The sequence below is a fragment of the Leptonotus elevatus genome, chromosome 18 (assembly GCF_054856555.1).
Source record: "Leptonotus elevatus isolate MCC_2025b chromosome 18, RoL_Lele_1.0, whole genome shotgun sequence".
Lineage (NCBI taxonomy): Eukaryota > Metazoa > Chordata > Actinopteri > Syngnathiformes > Syngnathidae > Leptonotus > Leptonotus elevatus.
The window spans coordinates 17,946,633-17,966,205 of NC_141256.1; the positions used below are offsets into that span (position 1 = coordinate 17,946,633).

The 19,573-nt window shown below is 47.9% G+C and overlaps 2 protein-coding genes across 4 annotated transcripts in view; one reads left to right on the top strand and one right to left on the bottom strand.

The window, feature by feature from the left end:
- Positions 1-15,105, bottom strand: cfap61 (cilia and flagella associated protein 61). Of its 2 annotated transcripts, XM_086061086.1 has the most exons (25): positions 14,816-15,105; positions 14,556-14,726; positions 14,327-14,477; positions 14,166-14,242; positions 13,925-13,992; positions 13,636-13,765; positions 13,319-13,451; positions 12,069-12,302; positions 11,848-11,954; positions 11,588-11,627; positions 11,341-11,477; positions 11,138-11,267; positions 10,845-10,922; positions 10,162-10,368; positions 9,908-10,036; positions 8,677-8,804; positions 6,839-6,931; positions 6,312-6,480; positions 5,891-6,068; positions 4,189-5,468; positions 3,320-3,647; positions 2,518-2,600; positions 2,238-2,443; positions 1,288-1,372; positions 1-1,218 (listed from the first exon to the last, which is right to left on the bottom strand). In XM_086061086.1, exons 2-25 carry the CDS (start codon positions 14,699-14,701, stop codon positions 1,072-1,074), a joined length of 4,464 nt encoding a protein of 1,487 aa, XP_085917212.1. In that variant the 5' UTR covers positions 14,702-14,726; positions 14,816-15,105; the 3' UTR covers positions 1-1,071. The 2 variants fall into 2 exon arrangements, with proteins under 2 accessions (XP_085917212.1, XP_085917213.1); XM_086061087.1 differs by having other exon boundaries at positions 14,556-14,909.
- The window catches only part of crnkl1 (crooked neck pre-mRNA splicing factor 1), a 14,116-nt gene continuing 1,302 nt past the window's right edge, over positions 6,760-19,573 (top strand). Inside the window, exons 1-13 of one of the 2 annotated variants that reach the window (XM_086061089.1) lie at positions 6,760-6,904; positions 15,457-15,609; positions 15,693-15,784; positions 16,008-16,166; positions 16,247-16,413; positions 16,844-17,022; positions 17,228-17,398; positions 17,485-17,676; positions 17,810-17,869; positions 17,944-18,024; positions 18,535-18,774; positions 18,903-19,004; positions 19,087-19,335. In XM_086061089.1, coding sequence (XP_085917215.1) covers positions 6,899-6,904; positions 15,457-15,609; positions 15,693-15,784; positions 16,008-16,166; positions 16,247-16,413; positions 16,844-17,022; positions 17,228-17,398; positions 17,485-17,676; positions 17,810-17,869; positions 17,944-18,024; positions 18,535-18,774; positions 18,903-19,004; positions 19,087-19,335 — 1,851 coding nt within the window. In that variant the 5' untranslated portion in view covers positions 6,760-6,898. Of the gene's footprint in view, positions 6,905-14,557; positions 15,337-15,456; positions 15,610-15,692; positions 15,785-16,007; positions 16,167-16,246; positions 16,414-16,843; positions 17,023-17,227; positions 17,399-17,484; positions 17,677-17,809; positions 17,870-17,943; positions 18,025-18,534; positions 18,775-18,902; positions 19,005-19,086; positions 19,336-19,573 lie in introns of those variants that run through there. The other variant, XM_086061088.1, reaches the window with a different exon arrangement.

The following is a 19,573-nucleotide window of genomic DNA, read 5'->3' on the forward strand; positions in this document are numbered from 1 at the left end:
TCTTACGAGTAAATTTATTATTTATTCAAGTCGACTCAATTTGATTCATTTCACACTTTTCACAACCGCAGCTGCAACAAAGTGCTGTACAGAACTCAAACAATCAAATCAATACAAATAAAAGACTGAAAACTGGCAGAATTTCCTCATAAATTAAATCAAGCCAAACAGAACGTAAAGAAATAAACTGCTGTTGGAACGTGTCACTTTAAGGCAAATGTCACACACGCACACACACACGGCCCCGACCCACCCGCCATGTGACCCCTGATCCGATGCACTTTCCTTTTCACACCAATGCAGTCTTTGTGATGCAAAGTGGCCGCCATATGCATTCATTATGTGTGTAAGTTTCTGACACACTTACACACACACACGTGCGCACGTTTAAGACTCGTCTTAAATAATTAATTGACATCACTTTTGTTTATTCAAATCTTCTCAAACACAATTCAAGTTCTTAATAGGAAAAACCACCTTCTCACCAGCTCAATCTTGTTCCTAATTATATTAAAAAAAGATGCTAAGCTATTTGTACGTTTCAACACGTGAAATTGTGATGCTAACGTGACTGATTTGACAAGATGACTTGTCATCACACCAGCTGTTGGCTTTGTGTGTGTGTGCGCGTGCGAGAGAGCGAGAGCCTAATTAGCATACAGCTGTAAAATAACCCCGTCATCCGTTTGTGAAACTGTAAAACGAGATTCAATCCATTTTTGTTGAGCAATTTCAGATTGCTCATATGATTTGCAACAAGATGCTAATCAATACATTATTTTATGATTTGTGCCAAAATAAACACATTTTGGGAAAATTTGCAATGGATGTTAGTTATAGTAGGGATGGGCGAGTACTGATAGCAGGTGTCGATACCAGGCCTTATTTCAAGGTATTGTTAGCTTATTTGGCGACAAATCCACCGGTCCGGCCCACTTGAGATCAAAATGTGACCCCTCAACTCAAATGAGTTTGACACTCTTGATTCAAAGTGTCTGTACTTGTACTTAAAACGCAGGGTGTGAGCACTTTTGCCACCACGTGACGATGATGAAGTCACCTGTGCCGATGTCACAAGTCGCCGGGGCACAAGAACATGGGCAGCAGGTTGCGGTTGAAAGACAAATATTTGGCGGCGTTGATCCTCAACGCCGCATTGCTGGAGGGGTCCTTCATCAGGTCCCGGGGGGGGGCGCTCAAAAACTCCTCGCTGTCAACCTGCGGGCCATCGAGCCGGTCGGCGAGCGTTTGACGAAGGTTTTGAGTAAAAGTGTGGTCGTGACGAACCTTGACGTCGCCCTGAAGAAGCTCTTCCTCAAAGTAGGAGAAACGGTCGTGAAAGATGGCCAAACACCAACTCTGCCGGAAGAAGCTGAAACAAAAAATGTCATCGAAATCCAATCAAGACCTCAAAGAAAGGAAAAGAAATCCAACATTTGAAGGAACTTTCCCGTGTGCCATGAGAGACGAAGTGACCCGACTTACAAACTTTTCTTGAAACAAAATGTCAGTCGGCCTGTTTCGTTGCTTTCATTTTGCTGACGCGAAATTGAGACGCGAGCGCTGATGGAGGCAGTTTGCGAGATCAAATGAGTCAACAATGGCACAAAAGAGAGTCCTCAAGCTGTTTATTTGAAGTTTACTGTCAAACTAAACCCAAAACAAAGAGGAAGACGCTTTGCTCAGCCTTTAGTCCTCGAGCTTAATGCCTGTTTTGATCCATCTCAGGGGCGGCCATTTTCTCAGCACAATACACGTCCAAATGATTTGGATGACTACATTTTTGGATGTCTGGATACACACTCCTCACATGCCCACAACATGCCCACCGTGTCTTTCTCCTCTGGTTTGTCAGTGGGTGACCTGCTTCCGATCTTTCAACCCCCTCCCCCCCCTCCCCCTCCCAGACATGCCCGCCTATTGTCCCCCGCCTCCTAATCTGTTTATGCATCCCCCAATCTGTCTTTGTGGATGGGGCAGGCGGAACAAAACAAAAGCGTGCCTCCCCATATCTACCCACCGACACCCCCACCCCCCAACCACACAACAACGCCCCCCCCCTCACCCCGCCCCCGCCCCCTTGCCAAACAACTCGTAAAGTCATTGTGGGGCTGACAGGTCATCAGCAGCAATTAAAAACATTGATTGACCACTGAGGCTAGGTGGGTGGGGTGTGTGTGCGTGCGTGCGTAATTGTGCACGTGTGTGTGTGTGTTGATGGGCTTGAGTGAGTGTACCTGTAGAGGTCGTTGATCTGCTGCAGGTGCAATCTGACCAGCAGCTGTCCGAGGAGTTGTTGGTGTTTGCCGTACAGACATATCAGGTTGTTGACGGGGAGCGGCTTCAAGGACAAACAGGTGAGAGTCTTCACCACCTGGTTCCGGTCCAGATGCAAGCAGAAGTAGTTGCCGCTGTGCGGGCGACCCGTCACGATGCGGTAGCCCTGCCGATGGAACAAAAACATCCAATGCGCACCTCGAACGAAGAAGACAAACTTGGTAAATCCGGCTGACGTACGAGTCCCACGGTAGATCCGTGCGGGTTGCTGGCGATCGGTTTGGTCACATGTAGATAGCTTAATAGTCCTGGTAACTTCGCACCTACGCACAACATGCATCAATATTTTTTTCAAATCCACCAACCCAAAGGACAATTTTCAATTTTGACAAATGTTGTGTCCCAAACAAGCCTCACATGTTCTTTCGCAGATGAAGCGTGTTTAAGCACTGTGATGGCATCATGTGACCGAGAGGCCACGTTTGTGTAACCTTCATGTGACCTTGAGTGTGTGTGTGTGTGTGTGTGGAGGGGGGCTTGTCACAATGAGAGCGGCGTGAAGGACGTGCACTCACAGCCACTTCATTAGGAACACAATTTAATGACATTCAATCCAAACACTGAGCCGTTCCAAAGATAATAATGTTCACTATTCATGTAAGAATCTCTACTGTGTGTTGCACCATACGGACAAGTGTTTATTATTTTCTTGTTGATCTCGATAATGATTGAATGCTTACGATTGTTTTCCATGACATGATACTATCGTTTGCGAGCAATCTTTTATTTATTTCTTTTAATGGGTTTAAAAATGGATGGATGGATAAAATCAGAATTTAGCGTTGCATGTCTTCAGCGCGGTACCACTTTGGGCAGCACTCAATGCGTTTAAATTAAGTGGGAGTGTTGACACTATTAATAAAAAGTATTTTATATCGACAACACTGCAGATTTTGGGTGTGTCTACTCCTGGAACATACATCCCCGGCAATAAACTGAAGTTTACTGTATGTGTTGGTAAGCGAGTTGCGTTGACACGCACCTTGGATCTTGGGCCGATTGTAAATAGGAACCAGGCGGTCTTTGGCGTTCAGCGTCTCGCGGGGGGCCTCCAAGGTGGGGTCAAAGTGCATTAGCAACTTGGCCGCCAGCTCCTGACCCACCTCCTTGGAGTTGAAGTTGGCGTGCGACCACTCGTCACTGTAGTATGAGCGAGAGAACTTGGTGAGCGGGCCGGCGCCCCAGATGGCGGCGTCGTTAGTTCGGAAAGTGTCGTCGATGACCAGTCGGCCGTCGAACACCAGGAAGGCGCTGTTGATGCTGTTGAAGGCGTCGTAGTCCACGCCTCGGCTGGACAGGTTGATGAACACCTAGCGGGAAGACAACACGCTCCCCAATTTAGAAAACTCCGGAGCCGCAACAAAAGTGACCGCTAGAAGGCAGCAGTGAACACAATGCTGAAAGGAAAATGTGGTAGAATGAATAATGATAGAGAAAAAGGTCATTTGGCGTGAAAACATGTTCATACCTTCCTTTTAAGGGACTGTCCACTCAGAGTTTCCAAGAAAGGCAGCCGTGACCGTAAAATGTTTGTGAGCATGTGTAAAAGGCTGTGTTCAGAAAAAGAGCAGATCGCTACCTCCAACCACCTGTGAATTATTGGGCCATCTATTCATTCACTACGTTTTGGCGAGCTAGCCAGGAAAGACGTAGTCAAAGTCACTACTGCAAAAATACGGGCAGAAGAAAAAGGTAAGCATTTTCCCGATTTAGGTTTACGTTTAGTAACTCGCAATGTGTTTTATGAAGCGAGGCAAAAGGTTTGTGTGTTTTTGTGAGTGTGACAGGAACATCTATCTGTCTAACCAAAGTGCTAAGTTGGCATGATGTTTGATGTCACATTAGACTTACGCCGCAGGGCAGGTGTAGCGGTTCTGAGACAGTGCTGAAGGTAACAGACGTGAGAGGATCTGGATGGTCGCCGTTGTTCATCTGCATCAGAAGGCAGCCATGGTGCACGTTGACCTGAGCCTTCTTCATAGCTGCCATCACCGCACTCTCGACCTCCGCGTCGGAAAAGTAGAAACCGCTTGTGTCGGAAGTGGGCTCATTGGATAAGATACTTATGGGAAGTGGGTCACTGGCTTCGCTGGGTTCGGACGGTGGGTCGTTGGTAACGCTGTTATCAGTAAGCGTGTCTGTAGAAGTGTCATTCTCTGGAACTGGGACACTGGTGACGTCAATCTGAGGAGGCGACCCATTAAGGACTCCACTTTCAGGATGCAAATCATTTGTGACGTGATCCTCACGAGGCGAATCATTGGTCTCGTCAATTTCAGTAGGGTCAATGGTGACATCAGTTTCAGAAGGCAAATCATCGGTGACGTCGATCTCTGCAAGAGGGTCGGTGGTTACGTCAGTTTCAGGAGGCTGGTGAGGGGTGGCCTTACTCTCAGGAGGGGAATCATTAGGGACATTACTCTCACAAGGGGACTCATTGGTGTCTTCACTCTTAGGAGATGAACCATTGGTGTCTTCACTCTCACGAGATGAACCATTGGTGTCTTCACTCTTACGCGATGAACCATTGGTGTCTTCACTCTTACGCGATGAACCATTGGTGTCTTCACTCTCACGAGATGAACCATTAGTGTCTTCACTCTTACGAGATGAACCATTGGTGTCTTCACTCTTACGAGATGAACCATTAGTGTCTTCACTCTTACGAGATGAACCATTGGTGTCTTCACTCTTACGAGATGAACCATTGGTGTCTTCACTCTTACGAGATGAACCATTGGTGTCTTCACTCTTACGAGATGAACCATTGGTGTCTTCACTCTTACGCGATGAACCATTGGTGTCTTCACTCTTACGCGATGAACCATTGGTGTCTTCACTCTTACGCGATGAACCATTGGTGTCTTCACTCTTACGAGATGAACCATTGGTGTCTTCACTCTCATGAGGCAAATCTATGGTGAGATCACTCTCAGGAGGCAAGTCATTAGTGACATCACTCTCAGGAGGCAAGTCATTGGTGACATCACTTGCAGGTGGCAAATCATCGGCTTTGGCACGCTGGGAAGGAGTCAGCACCAGGTGGATGCAGGATCCGCGAACTCCGATCCGGAGTAACATCGCTACGGTGGTGAAGACGTCAAGGCTGTTTCCATAGACGATGGCGTTATCTGCAGGGTGGCGATGGTGTCAGTGGGATGTTTTCATGATGGCACATGACTTGATTGGAATCACACTTAAGTCACCAATTTTAGAGCTTACTGGGATGAGAACTCTAGTTCTTTGCACTGACTGTACTGAATTTATAACAAAACAGAGTTTAGCAAATATTTTAAATTGGCAAACAGTAGCGAGAAAAATGACCCTTGACCCAACCCTATCACCAGATAATCATAAGGGAGAATAATCAAGCCTTTGCTGACTTGGATCGCAAGCGGGGAAGATCACACTCAAAATCAGCCTAATTAAGGGTGTGTGTGTCCCATGCTTGAGGTGTCATGTGTCAAGATGATTGCTGCCAACGCAACTGAACAGTCAATCATCAATTGAAACTTTTCCTTGAACGACTGTGCTTGCATGTGTGCACGTGTACCTTTCCTCCTCACAAAGTTTTCCAGCAGCCAGCCTCGAGCTGTGTTGCAGTCGTGTGGCTCGTTTAGAGTGAAGAGATTGGACGGCACCGTGCCGGTGTACCTGGGGGGAAAGGACGGCTCCTCTTGCTGGTTATTTGTGTCGGGCTGGTCCTGATACAGTTGCGTCGGACACGGCACCTACCCAAACAACAAGCCACAAGCAACAACATTTAAGACCCTTAACCCAAAGATACTTCCAAGAAAAACTATGTGAACCCTTTGAATGATCTGGATTTCTGCAGAAATAACAACCTATCCCATTTATGACCACTTTCCGCAGAAATTCAGGTCATGCCATAGGCTCACATACTTTAACCCCATAACGGTGTTTCTATAATGTAGTATATTTATTCATATGAATGACGAGACAAATGAAGTGACCTGGTACTGCAGGCCGGTGCAGAGGACGAGGTAGTCGTAGGGAATCTTGGCGCCAGTGGATACCACCACATGTTTGGACTTCCTGTTGATGGCGACCATCTTGGCAGAGACTTCGGCCACGCAGGAACGCAGCGGCAACTGTGCCCTGTCTCTGCTGCTGTAGGCATGGCTGCAGAGGGCGGAGCCGCGCAATCAGAACACAAGTGGGCTTTGGTGCTGTAGGACAATTCACCGTAACGATGTTTGTACTTTCAGGCGGCAAAAATCGAAACATTACACCACTGATGCCGTTTTTTCTTCTATCCACAGTCTCAACTGGTTCAATGATAGGCGGGTAAATGGCTCGTAGAAATTGTCTACTAGGACACAAATGAATCCTTGTGGAGTATATCTTGCTGCGCAAACGCAACACATTTTTGTTATGTTTTTTTAGGACAGCGGTACCCACTCGCTAACGTCTGCCACCCGGAAGTACCATGGCGCCTGTTGTCTTCGAAACATTTTGAAAAGGAGCCGAGTCCACTTGCCTGGTGGATAGGAACTTGACGCCAGCCACGGCGCAGTCGGCGGGGAAACCGTGCGTGGAGATGAGGGTGAGGTTGTTGAATCTCAGGTGAGGGCTGCACAGATAATGGACACTTTAGTCATTTCTTGTATGATTGTACTTGAACGTACTTCCCAAGAACGTTACTCTCCCATAATTGGAACGGCTGTGTACTTGTGAACTTCCCCTCATTTTGAGAGCAGTACGTATTGCATGATGGGATATTTCTTCACAAGAAACTAACCAATGCATCCTTGGTTTAAGTTAGCATAAAAGAACAACATCAGGATATTCCGGCTGTTCTTACTTTATGCATACTATCAGCTGGAACTTTGGCTGCCATTGATGATATTTCACAAGATGACGAGGACGTAAAAACAGACAAGAACGCAGCTTTTGAGTTGTACCTTGATTCGCGGATTTAATTTGTTCTATGACTGAGCTAGTAATTCATTCATTTACAGCTGTGCAAAGGTGCCGCCCAACAAGTGTTTCAGCTTTCAAACTGCAATTGGTTAATGATGATAAAAATACTAAATATTGATACTAATCCCATCATGATGAGACAATGAGCAGAGCCCGATTGCGACGTGTTAATCTGCAGCAGAAGGACGACGGAGGCGCATGATGGCCGCTTGCATGCAAATGAGGCGGTGCAGCGTTATCAGCCGCTAACAGACGGCCGGCGTGACCCCACAACCCAGCTCTTTATTTGTCTGACCTTGTCCCGGAGAGGAGCGGAGTGGGATATAAGGGGTACTGGGGTGGGGGGAAATCTGCCTATCCCACTATATAGTGCCCTAAAGAGTAGGTTAGCCCATTACTAACTTTTGGTTTTACAGAGTGGACTTAGTTCCCTAAAATGTTGACTAAAAATCCCTATATGATTCCATTACTGCTGGACTGGACCGCTGGTGGTTTGGGCCAGACCGACACGAGGCGCCCCCACAGGCCTGCACTGACCCTGGCATCAGTCGGGCGTACACTAACGGCCTCATTAGTCAACTCGTTAACGGCAGCACACACGAGCGCTGACAGCCACACAGTGGAGGCTAATTAAAGGCGAGCCGGCGCTGGACACGCTCGCCACCAAACAACCGGGCACCATGCCGACTTCTTGCCAGACGAGCACTCCACACGAGCATCCACCCTCTTGCCTGCCAGCTATCAAGATGCTCCTTCATCCTTACACAAGACACTGAATCCTACGCTTGCACAGAGAATCTAGTGGCGACAAAAACATATTCACTGAGAACTATTAAACGTATTAATGTGTGAAGATTGCTGCAGACGTGCTTTACTAGACAAACGGGTTCCGAGAGGCTGAAATCTGGACAAAAAAGTCATAATTCAAGATCTACATGTACTGAAAGAAGTGCAACCAGAGAAAAGTTAATACCATTTCATGGAACTAATACTAGAATTTAGGTTCTGTAGGTCAGTGCTTTCAATCAGTTTTTGCTTCTTAAAGGACAATATAATTTGACCGACAAATTGACAGACGGGATTAAATGCATCAAGCTGTGGTCAGACTGCATGTTTACTCTTGTGGTGCATTGTGGGGGTTGTTGATCATCACTGCCACTTCATGCACACCAGCACGGCCTACTTTACACTCTCTGCGAACGTGACCCACAGATGGTGTGTGTGTGTGTGTGTGGGGGGGGGGGGGGTGCTAATGGGGTTAATAGCCACCAGCAGTAAATCTTTGCCTGGGGCATCCAATCAGAACAGTCTGACTTTGGCTGATAACTCCAGCAACGAGCAGGAAAGATTCTCCTGACAAATGACTTTCCAAACGTGATTTTGAGGTCCACGCACCAGAAACAAAGCACCTCGAGGAAGGACAGGCCCGTGTCTGACGCGCCCACCAGGACGATCCTGGCGTTGACCGTGACCTTCGGCTCCATGGTCAGCTTGCGGCTGATGAGATTTAGAGCAAACGGAGCCTGAGTGACAAAAAGAAAAATGCAACAACAAAAAACATGTCATCAAAGTGGCTGCTTTTCGCTTAACCACAAGCCATCGTCATCCAATGGTGTCATTTTCACATGAACATGAATTCATGTGACCGTCATGTCCAGTGTAGGTGCAAGCATGTGGGTGAGGTGGATGAAAAGGTTTTGACCAGGTTGCTCAACAGAATTCTGGAGGGTGAAAAGATACCGAAGAAAGAAATGTGACGTGTGACAGCAGCAGAACAAAGCTGAGGTATGCTGTAGGTGTAACTTGAAGCTGGCGGTGGGAGTGCATCAGGGATCAGCTCTAAGCCCCTTCCTCTCTGCAAAAGTGATGGATAGGTTCAAAGATGAGGTTAGACTGGAATCGCTATGAAGCATGATGATGTTCGCAGATGTTACTGTAATCTGCAGAAAGAGCAGGGAGCCAGGTGGAGGAACATTTAGAAAGGTGGAGAGGACTTGTTGACTTGTCTTAAGGTTTTGCATCAATCGAGTGAGCGATCAGTTCTGGATCACGCTGGGCAAGACTTTCTGCAAAGACTTTGAAGGCCAGCAGGGATGAGACGCGCACTGAGCAGCAGCTTCCACAGTCTCATTGTGTGCAACAGCTTCCGTTGTGTTGTAATTGCGCGCAACACAATAGCGCTTTGACTTTGATTCAACCACACAAGCTCTTATCGCTTATCTGCACACCAGCAGGGCAGGCAAGCGGGCGGGCGGGCGCTCGGCCTTCCAACAAAACATGTCAACATGCACGCTGGGATAAATATTGACTTCACATTAATGTCAATCACAAAACAAAAACGGATCTGACTCCGGTCTTTATTCTTGTAGCTTCTTCCTGGCGGTGGCAAAATTCATCTCTGCAACTGTGATGACAAACCCCATACACATGGTGGGGCATGGCTCTGTGGTAGAGTGGTTGTCTCTCAACCGGGAGGTTGTGGGTTCGATCCTCAGCCCTTGTGACCACGTCGAATTGTCCTTGTGTCAATTACAGAAATCTCTAGATGTCCTTTTGACTAGTCACAATTACGTTGCAGATATCGTGAATGAGTCAAACTTGGTTTGTAAATGTTGAATCAGCCCACCTGTTCGTCAGTGATGCAGCTGGCAGGCGCGTTGGCGCCGAGCTCCTTGAGGGGGTAGATGATCTGACGGCGGGGACGCACGGGGACGGCACAGTCCAGGATGAAGTCCAGATGATGCACGCAGCAGTCCTGGGAGCACAAGTGGAAACGCGTTGAGCTGGAATCCAAACCCCGTTCTCCAGGGAGGTTGGCGAAAGTGTGGCCGCGGAGAATGCGAAAGTGCGGCCGCGGAGGCCGCGAAGCGTCCTGCGAACCTGCTGGGCCAGGCTGAGTGGATACACGCGGTGGTAGAGGTTGGACTTGCGGGCCTGGCGGAGCGTCTCCTTGAAGAAATGTCTGCTGAAGTGTTGGAAGCAGCGGTGGAGCACGAAGTGGCGCAGCTGAGCGTGTTCGTGGTCACCGTGATGGCTGTAGTAGATGAAGTTCTCGATATTGTAGCGGGCCCGGATGTACTCCATGTCCTGACGGGGCCACAACAGACAACTGTTGCAAACAGATCCAGCATTTTTTCTTAGAGAAATAGAGAATACAGAAGGTTTTGATGCAGCCTCTCAACTGGAGAATGCTAGAAGCAATTGTAGTAATTACAAAAACGACAAGCAGGTGGCAGCAGAGTATAAGAGAAATCGACCAGGGCCATGTCGCAAAAGGCTCTTTCCCCCACGGTTTTGAACAGATTTTTGAATCATGATTAAACTTAGCTATATTCTAATGCTAATTGCTGGAAAACAGAAACAGAAATATATATATTTTTTTCCTGATGAAAGAAGAGACTCCAACCTTCCTTTTGGTAGTTTCCATGTTTTTATAGCAATAGAACACAAAATTCTGTGGGCCTTGCAAAATCTGTCAAAATCCAGTAAAACAGCCTAGAGCAAAGGGGGTTGCTTCAGTCAAAATGGCTGCCAGTGAATGAGTTAACTGGTATTAGGATTACCTCCTCGTCTTTGATGATCAGCGTCCCGACCACGGTCCCGTCGACGTCGGCCACAAAGGCCTGCGGCGGACGCTCGGCCTATGTGGAAACTTACGTCAGGTCAGTGCGTGCAGTAATTATGACTGTGTTGGAACAGCGGCAGTCACAGCTGGGGCGGCTGTTGGAGAAGAAGCTCAACCCAATCATCGCTACTTTGGTTCTCTGGCTCTTGTTGCTGAAAGTAAGGACTTTCCAATGCCCACATCAAGCGGCCTCAGGGTCAGGCTGCTGTGCGAGTGTGTACCACGACCAACCTTGTCCATTTGGTTGTCCAGGATGAGGTCCAGATCTTGTAGCAGGGCATCTCTTCCTATCTTCACGCCGGTCGCCAGGTTGGCCACGGCGTCCCTGTCGGACGCCACCGCCGCTCGCACTTTGACGCTCCTGCAAGAACATCCCACAACGCATAGCGTCACGTTGACGACGTGCCAGCGGGGCCTCCTGGCGCGCAGCCCACCTCAGCCCGTCACGGTGCAGGATGTACAGGTCGGCGGGCAACAGGCTGCCGGGTCGCGGGGGAACTCTCAAGAAGTTTTGCAGGAGCGGGAAGTCCGGTGACAACGTCGGGACTGTGATGATGCAGAAGTCCAGATCCTGATGGACATTTCCGACAGCTGGTTACGTTTGTGTTACGTAACTGTTCTGTTTGTTACATTGTCGAGTTGTCATTGTTGAGCCGTGTTAGGGATGAGGTGCGCGCTTACTGGGAAGACTTGGAATATGTATGGAATCAAGTCCAAAGAGCTGGAAGAGAAGAAGAAGAAGAGGAGTGAAACAATGTTTGGGCCAAGTTGCTGGTTGCCATGGCAACGCAACTGTCTCCCTTCAGCTCAAGACCAGCTGGTGTAGTCGACGGACATGTGACCTTTGGCAGGGGAGGACCAGTTGTGACATTCTCAGGAAGACGCTCAAGGAAAAACTCACCTCCGAGAAAAACAAAAAAAGAGTCCGTTCCTGATCTCACCTTATCTCGTAGTTCGTCTCCGAGAAGAAGAACTGGATACAGAAGGCGTTGGGTTCCCCTGAGGTTTCTTCAGATGATGAAGACAGAACCTCCTCCTCGTCTTCCTCCTGAGGACAACATCAGTCAAAATGATAAAATTCCTCTACTACGACCATTTAGCAAAGGTCCAAATACACTAAATACTTTGGCTGACCACCATAATTATGACTTTTTTTTTCAACCTGGGATTCTTGTTCTCCTTCTGAATCAGTTTCTTCTAGCGGTTCTTCCTGCGGCTCTTGTGGCGGTTTCTCTGCTTTGTCAGGATGAGGATCAGCGACGTCCTCGTCCTCGTCCTCGTCGTCCTGCTTGGCTTTGCACAAACCGCCAAAATGTTTCAAGTTGAAATGTTCCTGCAGTCGCCTCACGTCCACCTCGGCAGTCACGCTGATGAAACCGGTGATGGTGCCGTCGCACTGCCGGGACGACAACATCATCGTCGTGGTCATCGTCGGCAACATCGACATTTTGACAACCTTTCAGCTTGCGTACGTTGCCGGCAGGAAAAAAAAACTGGCAGGAGAGTGACAGCGTGCACGTCACGGTTTTGGACTGACGTCAACGATGCACAAATACTACAGAACAGGTATCTGGCCCGCCGCGTAATTTTTCTACTTTTTGGGGGGAGAAATTTCATACCATTTATTTAGCACACCCAAATCACACATTTTCGTCACTTTGTACTTCAGGTGTGCATCCCTCCTCAAAAAGACGATTTGATACGTGGGGTGTGAAATTCTGCCGATTGGCTGACGACCGGTTCCGGGTGTACCCTGCCTCTCGCCCGTTGACAGCTGGGATAGGCTCCAGCTGGTCCGTGACCCTCGTGAGGATAAGCGGTTAGGAAATGAATGTGTGAGAAATGATTCCAGGACGGTTCAATTTGAAAGTAGAACAATTCAATTTTGTTCAACTCAGTGGGATTAGAATTCCATTCAATAAGGTACAGTTTAGTTTGAGAGGGTATAATGCAATTACTTTTTTCTTGTTATTTTACATTTGAATGAACTTTTCAGTACTGCATATGTGCCATTTCCTTCTAAGAGATATCTCTCCATTAAGAGACGATTCGATAACGTAACTCAAAATATTTCAAAATATAACAATTTGATTGGTACACTCAAATCTTTTGAATCAAAAAATTATTCCGGTTCAAAAAGATTTTTGTTACAATCGTTCCCCCCTAAACCACCAAATAATTTCTTAACATACATTGAAAAATTGTTGCATATGTTCGTATTCGCTGTATCACATTTCACTTTTTGCAGTTTCAGTGTGTCGTGGATTTTTTTTGCGTGTGTGACTATTTTTCCACATGGACTGTTGCTGCAAACTCAGGTAGCAATAAGCGTGAGCCAGGAAGAACGAGTGTTTGGGATCATTTAGGACTGACGTTCTTAGCTAATTCAATACACGGACGGCAACAACGCACCTCGCACACGGCGGCGTGGTTGTTCTCGTCCTGGGCCTCGATGAGCTCCGACAGGAAGTACGGCCGATGCATGATTGTCAGAATCTTCGTCTGCTGAGCCACGATGTGCATGACGTCATCGTGATCCTCAACCCTGACGCACACAATGTTTGATTTAACACTTTACACTGTGTGCCTAATGAAAAAGTCAATGAGTGGATTAGTGTCGACCTAAATAAAATCAATTGTGCCCACCAGTGGCCAAAATAATCACTGCAGCAACCACAATATTCAAAAGCAATAATTTTGCTTGTGTGTGTGCACTGATATGGAATGACCTTGCAGGCCGGACAAAAAGTCTTGGACAAAGTCTTCGTCTGTGACACACCGACACCCTCAACTCAGCTGTTGCTGCTTCTTCTTCAGGCAGACGCTCCAGAGGCTCCAACAACTCCTCCAGTGCTGCTTCTGCACACGCACACGCACACGCACACCGAGTTGATAGAATGGATGAACGAGAGCCATCGTGAGAGGAAAAATACGAGATTCAAACCCGGAAGCTCGGAGCTGTGAGGCAGACGTTTTACCCACTCGTCCATCGTACATTCTTTGAACGAGAAGATTTACCTAAGCGGACAGATGTGGAGCTCAGCAGGCACACGAACTCCAGCTCAGCAGTCGTATCAAACACGGCACTGTATGACACAACAACACACAATCGAAATCAGCCATTCCCAACAACTGTGCACTTGATTATGAAAATGATTATTGTTTACGACAATTCATGTCTTTGTTGAATCATCAACTCTGTTAAATGCCCGGGAACCAAATGCAAACGTCGCCAGTGGTGAAATTGCAGTGACGGAACCTGATGATGTGCTGAAAGCTTGCGGTGGAGAAGTCGGTCTGGGACACGAACAGATGAAGGAAGAGCGTATTCCACGGCTGAACAACAACAACAAGAAGAAGAAGAAGAACGTGAGAAGTTCCCCACGCGCTCGCACGCGTGTTTTGCGCCAATATTCACACCATCAAGTCGTCAGCTTTGAAGTGCTTGCAGAGGAACGTTTCCCAGTGAGGCGTATCAAGCAGCGCTTCAGCGGGACGGTCAAAGAAGGACGCGTGGGCCACCACCTCGCCCTCCTCGTTGGCCAAGGTCACCGCCAGGTTGGCCTTCTCCCTACGCCACGTGCAGAAGACCAAAGTCATCACGGCCGTTCGGCTGCACGTTTGCTCAGTCGTCGGGGTTTGTACTTACAGGACTTGAAGGACATCGATTGGTCCAAAAAGCTCCAAGGCTTGAAAGCTGATGAGACCTTCAATGGCCTCAGCGTCCGCACATTCGCTCCTCCTGACGGTTACTCTGGCCACTTGACCTCCGCTTGAGGTTATCGTGTTCTTCATAGTCTTCAAACTTCTCCTGCTTCCGCTAATGATTTCACAAATAAAACACCCGTGGTGACAAATAAACACGCCACACAAGCCCTGAAGCCTGAATAAAATGTTGGGTTAACCTACTTTGTAGTTTATAGCAATTAACTCAACTCGATGTCCCGTGTGATGCCAGGAGTTGAGTTCGAAGATAAATTAGTGAGGAAAAAACATGTTAAAACATACTTTTCCAAGTCCTAACGCCTTCACGTTTGTAGTTCTTGGGACGCAAACGTCGTTGTTATGGTAACGGGAGGTTGCAACGCATTCTGGTTCCTGTCAAGGCAACGTCATGGATGTTATTTTAAATAGAGTGGTGAGAAAATAACATACAATCTAATTCCTGGTGTGTCAAGATAAAAACTTTAGAATTGTTTATTTTTTTTAGAAATTAAAATCATAACTACGGTAACCGGAAGTCGCAAAGCATTCTGGGAATGTCATGGTGGCTCGCGTGTGCTCGACTACGAAACGTTTCGGCGCCTCTTTGACTTGTTGACTTTCGGGGGGGAATTTTAAATCTAGAAATCGACTAGATTCTTAAACTTTGGGTTGGAAAAATGGCTTCGACGGCGGCTGGCAAGCAGCGAATACCGAAGGTGGCGAAGGTAAACTTAAACGCAAACGAAAAGGTCGAGCGAATGCTAATGCTAATTCTATCAAGCAGCTCTTGGACTTTGGGGGGGGGGAGTTCAACGAGGTGCCTATTAAATATTTTTGTATTTCAGGTGAAGAATAAAGCTCCGGCGGAGGTGCAGATCACCGCCGAGCAGCTTCTCAGGGAAGCAAAAGAACGAGAACTCGAACTTCTGCCGCCGCCACCAAAACAAAAGATCACCGACAAGGAAGAACTCAACGACTACAAGCTGAGGAAGCGGAAGGTCCGCAGCTACAAGAACCAATTTACTCGAAAATCTCCTTGTCGTTTTCCCCAACAGCTCCCGAGACTTTGTTTACTTTGCAGGCGTTTGAGGACAACATCCGAAAGAACCGCACTATAATCAGTAACTGGATAAAGTACGCACAATGGGAGGAAAGCCTGACAGAGGTCCAGAGGTAGTTCTTCCAAACATTCTGCTTCCAGTGCGTGTTTATGAATGTCAGCTTGGTTTGTCAAATCACATTTGCCAAGTCAATGTAGTCTTCGCAATTGGTAGTTCTGGCTCATGTAACTTCAACTGTATTAGCAAAAGGAACCAACCAATCACATTTTTATCGTTTTGTTTGATATCAAATGCGCAAATGTCATCGATTATCTCCATCCTGTGCGCCACTTTAGGGCTCGCTCCATTTACGAGCGTGCGCTGGACGTGGACCACCGCAACGTGACCCTGTGGCTAAAGTACGCCGAGATGGAGATGAAGAGTCGGCAGGTGAACCACGCGCGCAACATCTGGGACCGGGCCATCACCATCCTGCCCCGCGTCAACCAGTTCTGGTAAAACTACAAAGCGCAACAGCGCGTTTGGTGGCTCCCCCCATCAGGGACATTTTCACAGCGACTTTGACCGGCGGCAGGTACAAGTACACGTACATGGAGGAGATGCTGGGCAACGTGGCGGGCTGCAGGCAGGCCTTTGAGCGCTGGATGGAGTGGGAGCCCGAGGAGCAGGCCTGGCACTCTTACATCAACTTTGAGCTGCGCTACAAGGAGGTGGACAAAGGCCGCAGCATCTACGAGCGATATATCCTTCTCGCGCTCCCACTGGGGTTTTTTTTCTTTTGTCCCTTCGGGCTCGCATCCCTCCCTGCCCTTTGCATCTTCCGCTCTCACACCAGCTAGCGTATCTTTCCCAATCACATCCGGATTTGCTATCAAAAGTCAGTCCTCTTTTTTTTGGTTGTTTTATAGTATTAAAAAAAATAGTAAACAATATCAGTATTTTTTTTGTGGGGTGATTAAGAGTCTACTCTTCTTTTTTTCCTGCCCAGTATGTTAGGTGTTTACCACCTTTACCACACTATTCGGTGGCTCTTTAGTAAAGATAAATCAATATGACCAGTACTGATTAGTAGTAGTCGAGGAGACCGATCATCGAAATTTGGGGACCATATACGTTTTCAGTAAAAGAGAAAATATTGGTCGATGCGGAAATCTCCTTAACTGGTGCGTACTCGTCATGGTCCACCCCGAGGTGAAGAACTGGATCAAGTACGCTCGCTTCGAGGATAAACACGGCTACATCGCTCACAGCAGGAAGGTGTACGAGCGCGCCGTGGAGTTCTTCGGTGAGGAGCACGTGGACGAAAACCTCTTTGTTGCCTTCGCCAAGTTTGAGGAGACTCAGAAGGAGGTCGGTCCACAACATTGTTTCTTTTGGGCACATTTTCTTTTTTTTATGTTCCATGTGACTTTTTGGGGGGTTGCATTTTGCATCTTGCAAAATGATGTGAATCGCGGATATGTAAGAAAATATGTCCTTTTAGATGGACGGTTGAAGAGGGGGGGGGGGTCTGTTAGGACTGACACGAGTGTTCCCGATGTTTGTCCCTTGTCAGTTTGAGCGCGTGCGCGTGATCTACAAGTACGCTTTGGACCGGATCCCCAAGCAGCAGGCCCAGGAGCTCTTCAAGAACTACACCATGTTTGAGAAGAAATTTGGAGACCGACGAGGGATCGAGGACGTCATCGTCAGTAAAAGGCGGTTCCAGTACGAGGAGGAAGTCAAGGTAGGTGGAACGCAACGCTTGCCGCTTGGGCGGATCTTGATGTCGCGTTCAATGCCGTCCTCTCTCACCCGCGTCCGCACGCCAAGGCCAACCCGCACAACTACGACGCCTGGTTCGATTATCTGCGGTTGGTGGAGAGCGACGCCGAACCCGACACGGTGCGAGAGGTGTACGAGCGCGCCATCGCCAACGTGCCGCCCATCCAGGAAAAGCGCCACTGGAGACGCTACATCTACTTGTGGATCAACTACGGACTCTATGAAGAACTGGAGGTCATGGTGAGGTGGAGCAGAAAGCAGCACCTTGAAAACCACCACTGAGCCACAGCGCCCTCTAGAGGACACGTTCACTGTTTCATTCTGATCATTTTGAAAAGGATTGATTGATTGAGACTCTTTTGCTTGCGGACAGGACGAGGACAGGACAAGGCAAGTGTATCAGGCCTGTTTGGATCTGATCCCTCACAAAAAGGTAACCAGTCGGACGACGATAAAGGATCGTGTCTTTGTGGCGACTTCACTTGACGGCCGTCTTGTGTGTCTCAGTTCACCTTTGCAAAGATCTGGCTGCTGTACGGTCAGTTTGAAATCCGGCAGAAGAACCTGCAGGGTGCCAGAAAGGTCATGGTACGACTCGCATTTTTCTTCCCTATGTCGTAAGTAGGGGATGTCATGATAACTGCGATATCCTGATATTGAAATTGCCACAATCTCGTCGTTGTCATGTCGCGATATTAAAAGCAGCACATCTGTTAAAAAGGTGACGTTAGAATACTATTTGTGTAGTTCTAGCACCCTCTGGTGGTTTATTAGTGCAGTTTAATTTTAATTAGGAATGTTTTGGCCACTGCGGTGATGATCTCTCGTGTAAATCAGTCATACCAGCAAATATATTAAAATTTTGGGCAATATCTTGAGTTTTTTTTTTTTTATATATCACCAACCTCGCCACAATATTGTGACGTTCGGATATTTACATCTCTAGTCGTAAGCACGCCAAACATGTTGCCTGATAACAAATCTCCCCCTACAAAAATGTCATTTCTAATTCAATTGGTGAAATCATTTATCGGCCAGCCTCTGGATCCGGAATTGATGCAACAAACACATCAACATCCTAACTTTTGGCCTCTTTAGGGCACGGCGATCGGCAAATGTCCGAAGAACAAACTGCTGAAGGGCTACATCGAGCTGGAGCTTCAGCTGCGCGAGTTTGACCGCTGCCGCAAGCTCTACCAGAAATATCTGGAGTTTGCGCCGGAAAACTGCACCACCTGGATCAAATTTGCCGAACTGGAGACCATCCTGGGCGACGTGGACCGGGCGCGAGCCATCTTCGAGCTCGCCATTGGACAGCCGCGGCTGGACATGCCCGAGGTACCTTCGTCCCAAACTCAAAACCAAACCAAAATATTCATCATAGAACACAGGAGGGCCAAAAAAAAAAAAATCTGTTCATTGAAGTCAGGCGTGGAAAAAAAGGAAACCCCGTCCTTGTCTTTCAGGTTTTGTGGAAGTCCTACATCGACTTTGAGATCGAGCAGGAGGAGTTTGGGAACACGAGGAACCTTTACAAAAGGCTGCTGCAGCGCACGCAACACGTCAAGGTGCGTCCTCGTCCCATCGCGACACGTCGGCCGCGCAAGCGAGCTCCGTCCGACGGTCGCGGGCTGACTTGTCGCCGCTCAGGTTTGGATCAGCTACGCCAAGTTTGAGTTGTCGCTGGAGGGCGGCGAGCGGCTGCACGGGTGCCGGCAGATCTTCGAGGAGGCCAACAAGAGCATGAGGAGCTGCGAGGAGAAGGAGGAGCGACTCATGCTGCTCGAGGCCTGGAAGGACTTCGAGGCCGAGTTCGGCTCGGACGGCGACGTGGAGCGCGTCGGGAAGCTGCTGCCCGAGAAGGTCAAGAAGAGGAGGAAGCTGACGGCAGAAGACGGCGTACGTCACTTTTCTTTCCTTCCTGGGGATCGCGGGGGGTGGGGGTGGGGGGGGGGCAGGCTGGTCAAACCATTTGGTCCATTCCCATTGATTGGTCACATGCATTTGTTTTTCGTGGATTTCTTTATTTTTCAGGAGGGGAAAACATTTTGACTTATTCATTTTCTGAAAAACGTTTCTTTTTGAAACGTATATGCAAACATCGATGTTTCAAAATTGGGCATAACTTTTTTTTCTA

Bases quoted from the DNA above. Each gene is read 5' to 3' on its own strand.
- cfap61 (XM_086061086.1), bottom strand. From the start codon at position 14,701: ATGAAGAACACGATAACCTCAAGCGGAGGTCAAGTGGCCAGAGTAACC. The intron at 14,478-14,555 runs GTAAGTACAAAC...CACGTGGCGTAG, and splicing joins ATCGATGTCCTTCAAGTCCT to GGAGAAGGCCAACCTGGCGG. The intron at 2,444-2,517 runs GTACGTCAGCCG...TTCCATCGGCAG, and splicing joins ACGGATCTACCGTGGGACTC to GGCTACCGCATCGTGACGGG.